Source organism: Colobus angolensis, unplaced genomic scaffold, assembly GCF_000951035.1.
Source record: "Colobus angolensis palliatus isolate OR3802 unplaced genomic scaffold, Cang.pa_1.0 Scaffold211, whole genome shotgun sequence".
NCBI classification, from domain to species: domain Eukaryota; kingdom Metazoa; phylum Chordata; class Mammalia; order Primates; family Cercopithecidae; genus Colobus; species Colobus angolensis.
This window is the reverse complement of record NW_012115278.1, coordinates 3,975,249-3,989,405: the sequence shown is the minus strand read 5'-3', so window position 1 is coordinate 3,989,405 and position 14,157 is coordinate 3,975,249. Positions and strand designations below refer to the sequence as shown.

The 14,157-nt window shown below is 41.6% G+C and overlaps 1 protein-coding gene across 1 annotated transcript in view; it reads left to right on the top strand.

Annotated features, from left to right (window-relative positions):
* Positions 1-14,157, top strand: part of HERC2 (HECT and RLD domain containing E3 ubiquitin protein ligase 2) — a 220,953-nt gene that overhangs the window by 81,619 nt on the left and 125,177 nt on the right. The window contains exons 20-25 of the mRNA XM_011942889.1: positions 933-1,117; positions 3,303-3,458; positions 4,129-4,314; positions 11,548-11,718; positions 12,156-12,259; positions 13,249-13,399. Of these exons, the coding sequence (XP_011798279.1) occupies positions 933-1,117; positions 3,303-3,458; positions 4,129-4,314; positions 11,548-11,718; positions 12,156-12,259; positions 13,249-13,399 (953 nt within the window). The remainder of the gene's footprint in view (positions 1-932; positions 1,118-3,302; positions 3,459-4,128; positions 4,315-11,547; positions 11,719-12,155; positions 12,260-13,248; positions 13,400-14,157) is intronic.

Genomic DNA, 14,157 nt, shown 5'->3' with positions numbered 1-14,157 from the left:
AAAAAAAAAAAAAAAGTTACTTTCCTTAAACACACAGAAAGTGTTATTTTCCTTTCATAACCTTGGTGGGTTGGCATCGCAGACTCTGGTCCTACACACTCCCATTACCTGCACCATCTCTCTCTTGCTTCCTTGTCTTGTTCTCCTGCCCTTGTTTCTTGGTGTTCTGCTAAGGAACCAGAAACATTGACTGCTCTCCTAACTGTACCTTCTGGGAATGTATGTTTCTTCTCTTTTCTTCTCATCTACCAATGGCTCATGGCTCAAGTCACATCACAGTGTTGGAACTGGAGCCTCTTCTACTTTGTTTGCTGCCATGCTCTTTGGGCACCTGCTTTGGTCTTCCTTCCCGGACTCCCTGAGCCCTGAGTACCTGCTGCATGGCCCACCCCAGTGCTGCTTGCGAGTAAGGGCTCAAGGTGGACTTGCAAGGCAGATGCGGCAATGCAGGCGAGTCTTGTCTTGAAGAGTAGTATCATGTTTCTATTTGAAATGCAGCTTTGGACAAAAAATAATGACACTGTGTTTTTTCTTTCTAGAGGGTCAGACATTTCTATATTAGCCTCCTCAAGATTTTAAGTTTTGTTGTCTTAACGTTTACATTCCTTAGACATCGGGTATACAGAAGTATTCCTTTTGAAGCAAGATCCTCTGCAGTTTGGACCACTGCACGCAGCTCCGTAGGTGTACATTAGTGAGGCACAAGGGCATCATTATCTCTTCTGAGTCTTCCGTGCCCTTCTGCTCCGTTTTGGCTGAGGTTGTGCTTGTTGCAGATACACCGGACACATTTGGGGAGGGAAGCCAGCTGCAGGTCATCTTCATGTATGATCTGTGTTTGTGATGTTAGTTTGTCATGATTTACCCCATCCCTTTTCCTTTTAAATATAAGTAACTTGTTTAATTTTGTAATCCTCTTTTTTCCTGTGTAGAAACATTGCTTCTCAGACTGTGGCCAGATTGAAGGATGTTGCCCGTCGGATTTCATCATGTCTGGACTTTGAGCAACACAGTCGTGAAAGATCTGCTTCACTGGATTTATTGCTGCGTTTTCAACGTTTGCTTATTAGTAAACTTTATCCAGGAGAAAGTATTGGTCAGACCTCAGATATTTCTAGTAAGTTGCTTAAAATGTGAAAGTGTCTTGTACGTGATCGAGGGTTAATTTAGGCTTTTCTTTTTTTTTTTTTGAGACGGAGTCTCGCTCTGTCGCCCAGGCTGGAGTTCAGTGGCGCGATCTCGGCTCACTACAAGCTCCGCCTCCCGGGTTCCCGCCATTCTCCTGCCTCAGCCTCCTGAGTAGCTGGGACTGCAGGCGCCCGCCACCTCGCCCGGCTAATTTTTTGTATTTTTAGTAGAGACGGGGTTTCACCATGTTAGCCAGGATGGTCTCGATCTCCTGACCTCATGATCCGCCCGTCTCGGCCTCCCAAAGTGCTGGGATTACAGGCTTGAGCCACCGCGCCCGGCCAATTTAGGCTTTTCGACGTGTCCATCCTATATGCCCAGATGTGTAGTTGTTATACGACTAAATGCACCAATTTTGAGGCTTCATTTTGCCTCCACTTTTTTGAGTCAGACCTTCTGTGTTAGCTTTGTTAATATTTTAATTTTGTTGTCTTAATATTTAAATTCTTTAGACATCAGTAATAGCATCCTGTAAGTTCAGTTTAGTCTTACAGAAGATTTATCAGGTTTGTTCCTTGTGCTGTGGAATGCTGGAGACTGGCATGATGTAGGAAGTAAACAGTGGCAGCCTATTCATGTGTCACATGTGGGAGCCAGCTGGGTGGAATGGGAAGAATTGTTGGAGGAAGACTGGGTTTCAGTTACAGCTCTGCTTAATAGTTTAGACATTAGACCAAGTCTGATGGGGCCAAAGACTTCTCACCTTCAGACTTGGGATAATCCCTGAGGCAGCCTGTGAGGATCAAGAATAGAATGATGTGTAAGTACTCAGTGCTGTGCACTGTCGAGGGAATGGTTCCCCTCCTCAAGCATCCAGGGCAGCGGCTGGCCCTCCATCATGAGACTTTCTGTCAAGGACGGAAGGGTCTGCTGCTTCCATCAGTATTTTTGTAGCTGTTTTTTTTTTTTCCAAAGTAACTTAATTACTTTCTGAAGAGTTAGACTCTTGTCAATAATGGAAACTTTCAGGTTTTAGTAGATGAGTTGATAGCTTGAAAGAGAAAGAGGTGACCATCTTAAAGACAAAGTCACAAGGACTGAAAAGCTATTAAGAACCATGTAGGAGGCCGGGCGCAGTGGCTCACGCCTGTAATCCCAGCACTTTGGCAGGCCCAGGTGGGCGGATCACAAGGTCAGGAATTCAAGACCAGCCTGGCCAACATAGTGAAACCTCATCTCTACTAAAAATACAAAAAATTAGCTGGGTGTAGTGGCAGGTGCCTGTAGTCCCAGCTACTCTGAAGGCTGAGGCAGGAGAACTCCATCTCAAAAACAAAAAACAAAAAACAAAAAAACCGAAAAGAACCATGTAGGCAGAAAAACTGAAGATTTTTTTTTGAGACAGAGTTTTGCTCTCATTGGCCAGGCTACAGTGCAATCTTGGCTCACTGCAACCTCCACCTTCTGGTTTCAAGAGATTCTCCTGCCTCAGCCTCCCAAGTAGCTGGGATTACAGGCGCCCGCCACCATGCGCTAATTTTTGTATTTTTAGTGGAGACAGGGTTTCACTGTGTTGGTCAGGCTGGTCTCAAACTGCTGACCTCGTGATCCACCCGCCTCGGCCTCCCAAAGTGCTGGGATTACAGGCGTGAGCCACTGCCCGACAAAACTGAAGATTTTGTGGAGCAGAAAAGTGCCTAACTTTGTTTTCTGGGAATAATTTACAAGCTTTTAGGAAACATTTATGTACTAGATATAAAGTTTTAAAAATTTAGAGCTGGGCATGGTGGTGCACGCCTATAGTTCTAACTACTCAGGAGGCTGACTCAGGAGGATCACTTGAGCCCAGGGGTTCGAGTCCAATCGGGGCAACATAGTGAGACCCCGTCTGTAAAAAAAAAAAAATCGTTAAATTAAATTATGACTTTAGTATTTATACACCCAAAATTTCTAGGTACTCTGTAGTGCAGGGTATAAAACTTGACATAAAAATACTGCCCCTCCAGTTACATGATATAGAAAGAGCCCAAAGACTAAGAGTTAACAGGCTCCTGTTTGAGAAAATTATTATGGGTAAAAGATGTGTAGATGAGAGTAGCATCATGGAGCAGTTAGTTTGTTTACAGAGAAAAATTTTAATAGTGAAAATGAAAATTTCTCAATCTTTCTTCAAGGTCCAGAGCTAATGGGCGTTGGTTCCTTGCTGAAGAAGTATACAGCCCTTCTGTGCACGCACATTGGAGATATACTGCCTGTGGCAGCCAGCGTTGCTTCTACCAGCTGGCGGCACTTCGCAGAGGTGGCTTGCATTGTGGAAGGGGACTTTACAGGTACCTTTTGTTTCCTGCTTGTGTACATGTTTCTTTTAGGAGATAGGTGAAAGCTGAAGTGTCTTCTTTCCTGATCAGCCTGCCTGCATTGACTCTCTAAATTGTCTGGTCCTCCTGCCCTTTCACCTTTGGTTTTTTTTAGTTACTGACAGTTCTGTTGTTAAGCCAGCTGGTATGGGACTCATATCACTTTAAATATATTGGTAATTTAGATTTATACTTCCATTATTGATACTTCAATAATGAGGTCAAAGGTAATTGTCTAATTTTATTTTGACAGCATAATAAAAATTAGGTACCTCATTAAGGATCTCAAAAATTCTGATATTACCTGGTATGTTTTAACTTTTTGAGGTTAGAGCATTATTTTTTAGTGTTTTTTTCCTGATGATGAACATATCAATAAACATTTAATTTTCTGAATAGGAGACTCTAGTTCATAGTTCTGTGATTGAAATACAGTGTTTTGGAAAATATTTTTGTAATTTAAAGGGTTCTGTTTGATAGCTATACCAGTCTCGATATAAAATATAAGATAGTCCTGTAGAAATATGCTGAAGGACAAACATTTCTTATTTTGTGACTTAGCAGAATTTAAACACAGAACAAGTTTACAAATAGCTTTTATAGGGTAAATACTTATTTAAATCTTATTATTTCTTAAATGTAGGTGTTCTCCTTCCAGAACTAGTAGTTTCTATAGTGCTTCTGCTCAGTAAAAATGCTGGTCTCATGCAAGAGGCTGGAGCTGTACCTCTGCTGGGTGGCCTGTTGGAACATCTGGATCGGTTCAACCACCTGGCTCCGGGAAAGGAACGGGATGATCATGAAGAGTTAGCCTGGCCTGGCATAATGGGTACGGCATCTTAAAGGACTTTTACTGAGGAAAGTTTTATTGTCCTTGTCTTACCTATTCTTGCCGTTCAATTTGAAAGAATACAAAGGAAGACCAATTATTTGCCATTTCTACTGATGGTAGTATAAGTGAAAAATGAAGATAATCCAAATCAGAAGAAATGTGGGTCTATATATATTACCCAAATATGTATGTGTGTGTGTGTGTATATATTATCTGTCTGTCTGTCAATCTATCTATCTATCTGTCTATCTTTTTTTTTTGACACTACAGCTTGCTCTGTTGCCCAGGCTAGAGTGCAGTGTCATGATCTCAGCTCACTGCAACCTCCGCCTCTGGGGCTTGAGTGATTCTCCTGCCTCAGCCTCCTGAGTAGCTGGAACCACAGGTGCATACCACCATGCCCAGCTTGGTTTTGTATTTTCAGTAGAGACGGGGTTTCACCATGTTGTCCAGGATGGGCTCGAACTCCTGATCTCAAGTGATCCACCTGCGTCTGCCTCCCAAAGTGCTGGGATTACAGGAATGAGCCACTGTGCCTGACTATATTTGAGTTATATTTAAGGAAGGTTTCTCCATTAGTAATCCTTGTTAAGTACTGAAATGAAATTTTACGAAGTCCTGGTGCCTCCAGAAGGTGCTGTTGAGGTGGCTATCTGTGGTCCAGCTCAGGAGGCAGAGATTGATATGGGAAGACTCTCCAGAGTCCTCTGGTTGTTTGATGTTAGTGAGATGCGGAATTCCTGGAGTCACCTGAGCACTTCCTTACAGGCGTTGCCTGTAGTGCATCCCAAATTGGAATGACACTTGTCTTCTCAATGTTTTGAGCTTTGGGTTTTTGAATCTAAGTCACCATGCTTTCTATGGTTCTAGCTTCCTGGACTCAGAATCAGTCAAAATCATGGTTAAACTTTGATTTATATGAAATCTCAAGCTGGGTGGGCTTTTTCTTCTTCTTGTGTTTTAGACCATCATCCCTCTAACATGGGAGCTTAAAACAAGAGGTAGCAGTTGTCCTGAGGAAAATAGCCCCAGGACATTGAACATGGTTTTTTTTTTGTTTTTAAACAGTCAGTACTGTCTTTTTTTTTTTTTTTTTTTGAGACAGAGTCTCGCCCTGTTGCCCAGGCAGGAGTGCAGTGGTGCGGTCTGGGCTCACTGCAAGCTCCGCCTCCTGGGTTCATGCCATTCTCCTGCCTCAGCCTCCCAGTGGCTGGGATTACAGGCACTCTCCACCACGCCTGGCTAATTTTTTTTATTTTTAGTAGAGACGGGGTTTCACTGTGTTAGCCAGGATGGTCTCGATCTCCTGACCTCGTGATCCGCCCACCTCGGCCTCCCAAAGTGCTGGGATTCCAGGCGTGAGCCACCGTGCCGGGCCAACAGTCAGTACTTTCAGCACCGTTCTTCCCCTTTTGTTAAGGAGTGAGCTTACGTAGTCATATGTTATTTTGTCTCTCTACTGTCATACAGTTGAGGTGCATTCATTTGCTCAGATCAGCAACCTACTCCCTGTAAAGCCTTTTGAAATTGTGATAAATAACACATACACAAAAGTACCCAGTACATTCCTGTAATTGATCACAGAGAGAACCGTGTCACAGCCATTCAAGCCCTAGCCTGGATAATGGCAGGACCCTCCCAAACGCTGACTCATCTCTCTGAAAAGTGCCCTTCCCCCCAGGCTGTGTGGTCGTTGCCACCTTCCTTCTGATCATCTTATACTAAGTTCTCGTCCCTACCCAACATCATTTTAATTCTGTCTGTTCTTGGACTTCATGTGAGTGGAATTAGACAGTATGGACCTTTTGGTTTCTGAGCTTCACCCTGTTACTGAGTTCTTTCATTTTTATTGCCATATGTAGCATACTTTTGTTGGAATATACAACAACCTATTCATTCTACTTGCTGATGGAAATGTAAGTTTCCAGGTTTAGGTTAAATTAATATGTTACCATATCCTTCCACCTAGGTGGGACTACAAGCATGCGCCACCATGCCTGGCTAATTTTTCACTTTTTTGTAGAGACATGGTCTCCCTCTGTTGCCCAGGCTGGTCTCAAACTCCTAGGCTCAAGTAATCCTCCCACTTTGGCCTCCCAAAGTGCTGACATAAGAGTCATGAGCCAGTGCTCCTGACAATATGTTAACATTCTTACATCTGTTTCTTTAATCGTGCTTTCTGTTTCTTGGTGGGACTCTTGGTTTGTAGAGGATGCCTTTAATACAGAATGCCAGTTTTCCACAGTGATTGTGCTGCTGCTCATCTCCACTGCAAAGTGAGAATTCTCAGTGTTCCACTTCTGTGCCAAGACCTAGCATTGCTGGCACTCCCTGTTTGAGCCATTCTGATGGGTGTCACTGGTATCTCATTGTGGTTTCAATTAGCATTTTCTAGATTAATAGTGAGGTTTGATACCTTTTCATATGTACATTAATCAGTTGGAAATTCTCTTTTGTGAACTGCCAATTCAAGTTTTGTGCCCATTTTTCTATCTGATTATCTTTTTTTCTTTTTAGTCATTGATATGAGTGTTTTTGTATATTTGGGATATGAACTTTTGACTCTATTTCTCATGGAGCCTTTTCTCTCACTGAGGCCTGTGTAGTCACTTAAAAGTGTTTTCTGATGAACAGAAGTAATACTAGTGAAATCCAGTTTGTTAGCTATTTTAATGGTTGTTCATTTTGTGCCTTAAGAAATCTTTTTCTTACCCAGATTTTCTTTTATACCTTAAAGTTTTATTGTCTTAACTTTCATGTTAAGAGCTATAGTGCACTTGGACTTGATTTTTGTGCATGTTATGAGATAGGGGTCACATGTCACTTTTTTTCCACAGGCATTTTGTACATAGCGTCTTTGTGCTAGCACCTTTGGGTGAAAAGACTGTCCTTGGTCTCTCTTCTGGGGTGCTACCTTTGTCTGAACCAAGTGATTGTCTATACTTGTGTCTGGTCTGATCTTGCAGCTTTTCCCCTAGTGACTTATTGCACTTGCTAGGACCAGTGGTGCATTGTGGAGTAGAAATGGTGACAGTTGCCTCCTTGCCTCTTTCTTAGTAGCAGAGAAAAAGCTTTCCAGATTTCATACACGAAGTATGATACTTGTTTTAGGAATTTCTTTGTTAGTACCTTTGACTCTTAAGGATGTTTTCTTCTGTTTCTGCTTTGTGATGCAGTTTTAACTATGATTGGATGTTAAATTTCATCACATGCATTTCCTACATTACTTGATGATATAATTTTTTTTTTCTATTAATGTATGAAGTACTGACTTGTCAAATGTTGACTCAGCCTTCTATTTCTGGAATAAAACTACTTTAATCTTAATATTGGTCATATGGATAGATATTTCTGGTCTTGGTCTGCTATTTTTAGAAGACAATTTTGCATCTTTATTTGTAATTTTTCTAGATTTTGCATGTCATTTTCCTTGTAATGTTTTCAGTGACCTGTAATTTTATTTTCTTGTAATGCCCTGCAGCTTACTGTTATTTTTATTGATAACCACCACCTCTTTACTAACAAGGAAGCTATAATTCAGGAAGAGGATAGGTCCCATGTAACCTCTGTTAGTTTCCATCTGTCCACCAGAGAACATTAGCTCATCGAGGGAAATACTGGCTGATGGATATGATAGTAGGAAAATGTAATAGACATTCAGGTTTTGGTAACCAAAGTTGTGCTAGTCTTGTAGAGTGACTAGGAGAATGTTCCTGCCTATTCTTTTCTTGGAAGGGTGTGTATAAGATTGGTAAAATTCGCCATTTAAGTGTACTGTTGGCCGGGCGCGGTGGCTCAAGCCTGTAATCCCAGCACTTTGGGAGGCCGAGACTGGCGGATCTCGAGGTCAGGAGATCGAGACCATCCTGGCGAACACGGTGAAACCCCGTCTCTACTAAAAAATACAAAAAACTAGCCGGGCGGGGTGGCGGGCGCCTGTAGTCCCAGCTACTCGGGAGGCGGAGGCAGGAGAATGGCGTAAACCCGGGAGGCGGAGCTTGCAGTGAGCTGAGATCCGGCCACTGCACTCCAGCCTGGGCAACAGAGCGAGACTCCGTCTCAAAAAAAAAAAAAGTGTACTGTTTAGTGGCATTAAGTACATTCACATTGTTTTACAGCCATCACCACCGCTCATCTCTAGAACTTTTCATTTTTCTCAACCGAAATATGTATCCATTAAGCACCACTTTTCCCCAGCACCTGGCAACTACCATTCTACTTTCTGTCTCTGAATTTGACTACTCCAGGTACCTCATATACATGGAACCATACAGTGTTTATCCTTTTGGGATTGGCTTATTTCACTTAGCATGTCTTCAAGGTTTATCTGTGTTGTGGGAAGTGTCTGAATGTCCTTACATTTTAAGGTGAAGTCATGTTCTGTTATAAATATGTCACATTTTGCTCTCCATCCACCGGCTGATGACACTTGGGTTGTTTCCATCTTTTGGCTCTCGTGAATAATGCTGCCATGAATATGGGTGTGTGTATCCATCTGCGTCCTTTCTTTTTTTTATTTTTATTTATTTTTTTTGAGACAGAGCCTTGCTCTGTCTCCAGGCTGGAGTGCAGTGGTGCGATCTCAGCTCACTGCAACCTCCATCTCCTGGGTTCAAGCAATTCCCCTGCCTCAGCCTCCTGAGTAGCTGGGACTACAGGCGTGCGCCACCATGCCCAGCTAATTTTTTGTATTTTAGTAGAGCTGGGGTTTCACCATGTTGGCCAGGATGGTCTTGTTCTCCTGACCTCATGAGCCACCCACCTCAGCCTCCCAAAGTGTTGGGATTATGGGCATGAGCCACTGCGCCTGGCCTGCTTTTACTTCTTTTGGGTAGATAGCCAGAGTTAGAATTGGTAGATTATATGGTAATTTTATATTTAATTTTTTTGAGGAGCTGCCATAGTGTTTTTCCGAGTGGCTGCACCATTTTATGTTCCCATCAGTAGTGTGCAGGAGTTCCAGTTTCTCCATATCCTCACCAACACTTTTTTTTTTTTTTTTAAATAGTAACCATCAATGGGTGTGAAGTGGTATCTCATTGTGGTTTTGATTTTTATGTCCCTAATGATTAGTGATGTCAAGCATCTTTTCATGTGCTTATTGACCATTTGCATATCTTTTCTGGAGAAATGTCTATTCAAGTCTTTTGCCCGTGTTTTAATTGGGTTTTTGTCGTGTTGGGTTTTAGGAGTTCGTTATAGATTCTGGATAGATATGATTTGCAATCTGTTTTGCATTCTTTGGGTTACTGTATCACTCTTGATAGCCTCCTTTGATGCACAGAAATGTTCGATTTTGATTAAGTCCAACTTACCTGTATTTTCCTTTTGTTGCCTGTGCTGCTTTTGGTGTCCTATTCAAGACATCGTCACCAAATTCAGTGTCATGAAGTTTTTCCGCAGTGTTTTCTTTTAAGAATTTTATAGTTTTAGCACTTATTTTTAGGTCTCTGATCCATTTTGATTAGTTTTTGTGTGTGGCGTAAGGTAAGGGTCTACCTACGTTCTTTTACATGTGCGTGTCTGGATTTCCCAGTACCGTGCATTGAAAAGGCTCTTCTTTCCCCGTTGAGTGGGCTTGACTCCCATGTCAAAAATCATATGACCAAATACATGAGGGATTGTTTTTGGGGTCTCCATTCCATTCCATATTTCTATGTGTTTGTCTGTTCCAGTGCCATACTCTTCTTTATTATTGCTTTCTTCTTTCTTAGGGTTTAATCTGCTATTTTTCTTGCTTTTTGAGAAATGAATACTTATTAGCACAGTGATTTTTTGTAATGTTTATTATGAAAATTTTCTAACATAGATAAAAGTAGAAGAATAGTAAAATGAATCTAGCTTTAACAGGTGAATACGTTCCCCTCCCATACTTCTCTATATTGTTGATTGATTGGATTATTCTAAAGCATAACTCTGTCTTTAAAACATTTTAAGGCATTTTACATCTTAATGATAAGGATTTAAAGAAAACTCTACAATATCATTATCCTGTCTATTAGATTAACAGTGATCCCTTAATCTAACATGCAGTCCATATTACATTTTCCTGGACTATCTCAAAAATGCCTTTTTTAGGTGGTAATAGTGAATTAGGACCTGAGCATGTTCTGCGTATTGGCATTGGTTGATGTATGCTTCTAGTCTCTTTCTCCCAACAACATGGCTCCAGGCCCTCCTCTCCCTGTCTCTGATCATGCTGTTTTCTTTTTCAAAGAAACAGGTTGGTTATTTTGGAGAACTTCGCATTTTCTGAACTTGGTTGATTGCATTCTCATTCTAGACCAACATGTTCTTCTGTTAGTTACATTCATCTGCTGGTTAGATCTAGAGGTGTGGCTGGATTTGAATGCAGTCTCATTGGGTCGGTGTTATGTCTGGAGTCATGCTGCATGCTTTCTGTTGACTCAGGAGGCCTGTAATGCTTGGTGGCTCCCCGCTTTAGTTCCGTGACGCTAGACCAGGGAATTCATGTGTTGCGTGTCCTCTATAAAATCCCCTACCAACCTTGTCCTCTGCTGTCTGGTTAGCAGGAGGTACCATTTGTACAGGAAGGACATGATCTAAGCTTGACTTCTTGAACTGCCACCTCCCTTTAACTATTTTTCATAATATTGAGTTGGTATCCTAGCACTTCCAAAGGTGACCACCAGTCAGGTTTTCTTTTTTTGAGTATTTTTACGAACCAATAGACTTTTATCGATTTGGTGTTTCTTTTCTTTTTTAGCTTTTTTCCCCCTAATATACACATTTAAAGGCATAAATGCCCTCAAGCATGCATTTAGTTTTATGTCACCAATTTTGATCTGCACTATTTTTATTATCATTCATTGAACACATTTTCTAATTTCCATAGTCATTTTTTCTTAGAATTTTGGGTTACTTCTAAGTGAGCTTTGTAATTTTCAAATATGTGGATGAATATTTTTATTTATTTATTTTGGATGAATTTTTAAAAACCTATTTCTAATTTAACTGCATTGTCGTCAGCACACGTGCTCTGTAAGTTTATTTCTTTGAAATTTGCTGAGATTTGCTCTATGGCCTGGCATGGCCAGATTTGATATTCATGCTGCCTGTGTGTGGTATTGGTTTCAGAGCCAGGTATGCATTTCTCTCATTGTGATTGTGGATTTGTTTATTTCTGTTTGTAGTTTTTTCACACAGTTTGTTCTTTTCATTTTACCTGTTGATTGATCGATGGACTGATTCTGGTTTCTGTATATACAGAGTCATTTTTTACAGGTCAGAACTGTAGAAATAATGAAGAAGTGACGCTTATACGCAAAGCTGATTTGGAGAACCATAATAAAGATGGAGGCTTCTGGACTGTGATTGACGGGAAGGTGTACGATATAAAGGACTTCCAGACGCAGTCGTTAACAGGAAATAGTATTCTTGGTGAGATTACACTTCTTATTTCATGGTTAAAAGTTATAGCCTGTGTCGTTTTAAGCAGAGTATTTGGCTTATAAATGATTTCTTTAGTTTTGTGCCAGCCCCCACATATTTTAATGTATCTGTGGATTTGGTGTCTGTCTTATCAACAAATTCAGTACATTTGAAGAATTTCCTATCATTATGCATTTTTTGTTTTAACACTTGGAACTCATTTCAAGTTCTGAGTTGGCCCAGGCAACGCTGGGAGACAGTGGGAGGTCATTATTTCAAGTTCTGAGTTGGCCCAGGCAACGCTGGGAGACAGTGGGAGGTCATTATACTCTGGTAACCCTCACTTTTGAGTTAAGCGCCTAACTTACTTCCTACTCACTGTTGCTCCTATAGCTCTTCAGGCAAATTGAATTGAACTCATGTTGCTTTTTCCCTTTTTGTTTCAGCTCAGTTTGCAGGGGAAGACCCAGTGGTAGCTTTGGAAGCTGCTTTGCAGTTTGAAGACACTCGGGAATCCATGCACGCGTTTTGTGTTGGCCAATATCTGGAGGTGAGGCTATATGCCTTGAGTGACGCAGAGGATAGCAGGGGATACCCTCTGTGTGTTTGGGACAAGAATATTTGGATTCAGAAGTACTGATATCTGTGTCTTTTGAGGGGCATTAGGGATAAATATAAAGATCCTTTAGAAGTTTTGTTATAAATGAATTTACATTTATTCATGTTAAGATCTGTGATGTATTGGTCTTGAAAGATTGTTTTATAAATGATCAATTTGAGAAATATAGACAGTGTTCCACAAGAAAAGAGGTTAAACTTTGGTCTTATGTAGAAATTTGGAATGGCTTATCATCTTGCGGTATGTATATTTGGGGAAGAACTATGCAGAAGTGTAATTCTTTGCAATAGAAATATGTCCTTCCTATGTATTCACGAACACATAGAATTTATATATTGGGATCAGCTTTCCAGATATCCACAAGTAATAAAATGTATTAAATGCCATTAGGGCAGGGCTGAAAGCATTTTATGAAGGGGAGAATTAACTTTGCTGTAAATGTCTTCTGTGACTGGAAAAGTTGAACTCTTGCTTTTTTCAGAGTTCGATTTTTGTTAGAATAAATTTCATTTCCTCACATGTGTGGTCACAGTCCACTAATACTTGTCATTGAATAGTTGTCGTGTCATAGTTTTGTTGTTCTTTATGCATGTAACAATTCATTATATTTTCTGAAGCATGGTGTACAGTCACTTTGGAAACGGACTCCTAAGGAATATTCCAGCCAAATCATGTATCTGTGCTTTAGTTTTTCTACATAGGGCTGTGCAGTTGCTGCCTGCTTTCTAGGGCGTGTGGGTTTCTGTGGCATCTGCTGTTACTTGGGCACAGCAGCATCAGCTCCTTACAGGATGGAGGGGCAGAACACCCAGAGCACCCCTGGGCTCACATGGTGGTACAGCTGCAGGACAGAGCTGTCCTTTTAGTTTTATGTTTTTAATTCTGTTTCCTCAGATTGATGATGAAATTTATTTTTCCAGCCTGACCAAGAAGTTGTCACCATACCAGATCTGGGAAGTCTCTCTTCACCTCTGATAGACACAGAGAGGAATCTGGGCCTGCTTCTTGGATTACACGCCTCCTATTTAGCAATGAGCACCCCGCTGTCTCCTGTTGAGATTGAATGTGCCAGTAAGAAAATCTTTGCTGTTTGCTGATTAGCAGATTATTATTTTTGAACTGTAAGTGCCATTAAGAGTGGGAGAGGGCCAGGCACAGGGGTTCTTGCCTGTAATCCTAGCACTTTGGGAGGTTGAGGCAGGTGAATTGCTTGACGTCAAGAGTTTGAGACCAGCCTGGGCAACATGGCAAAACCCCATCTCTACAAAAAATACAAAAATTAGCCAGGCATGGTGGCACGTACGTGTAGTCGCAGATACTCAAGAGGCTGAGGTAGGAGGATCGCTTGAGCCTGGGAGGTTGAGGCTGCAGTGAGTCATGATCATACCACTGCACTCCAGCCTGGGTGACACAGCAAGACTCTCTCTTTAAAAAAGTAGGAGATGGCCAGGTGGTGGCTCATGCCTGTAATCCCAGCAATTTAGGAGGCTGAGGCAGGTGGATAACCTGAGGTCAGGAGTTTGAGACCAGCCTGGTCAACGTGGTGAAATCCCAAGTCTACTAAAAATGCAAAAATTAGCTGGGCATGGTAACGGGCACCTGTAATCCCAGTTACTCGGAAGGCTGAGGTAGGAGAATTGCTTGAACCCAGGAGACGGAGGTTATAATGAGCTGAGATCACGCCACTGCACTACAGCCTGGGTGACAAGAGCGAGACTCCGTCTCAAAAAAAAAAAAAATTAGCCAGGTGTGGTGGTGCATGCCTGTATTCCCAGCCACTCAGGAGACTGAGGCAGGAGAATCGATTGAACCCAGGAGACGGAGGTTAT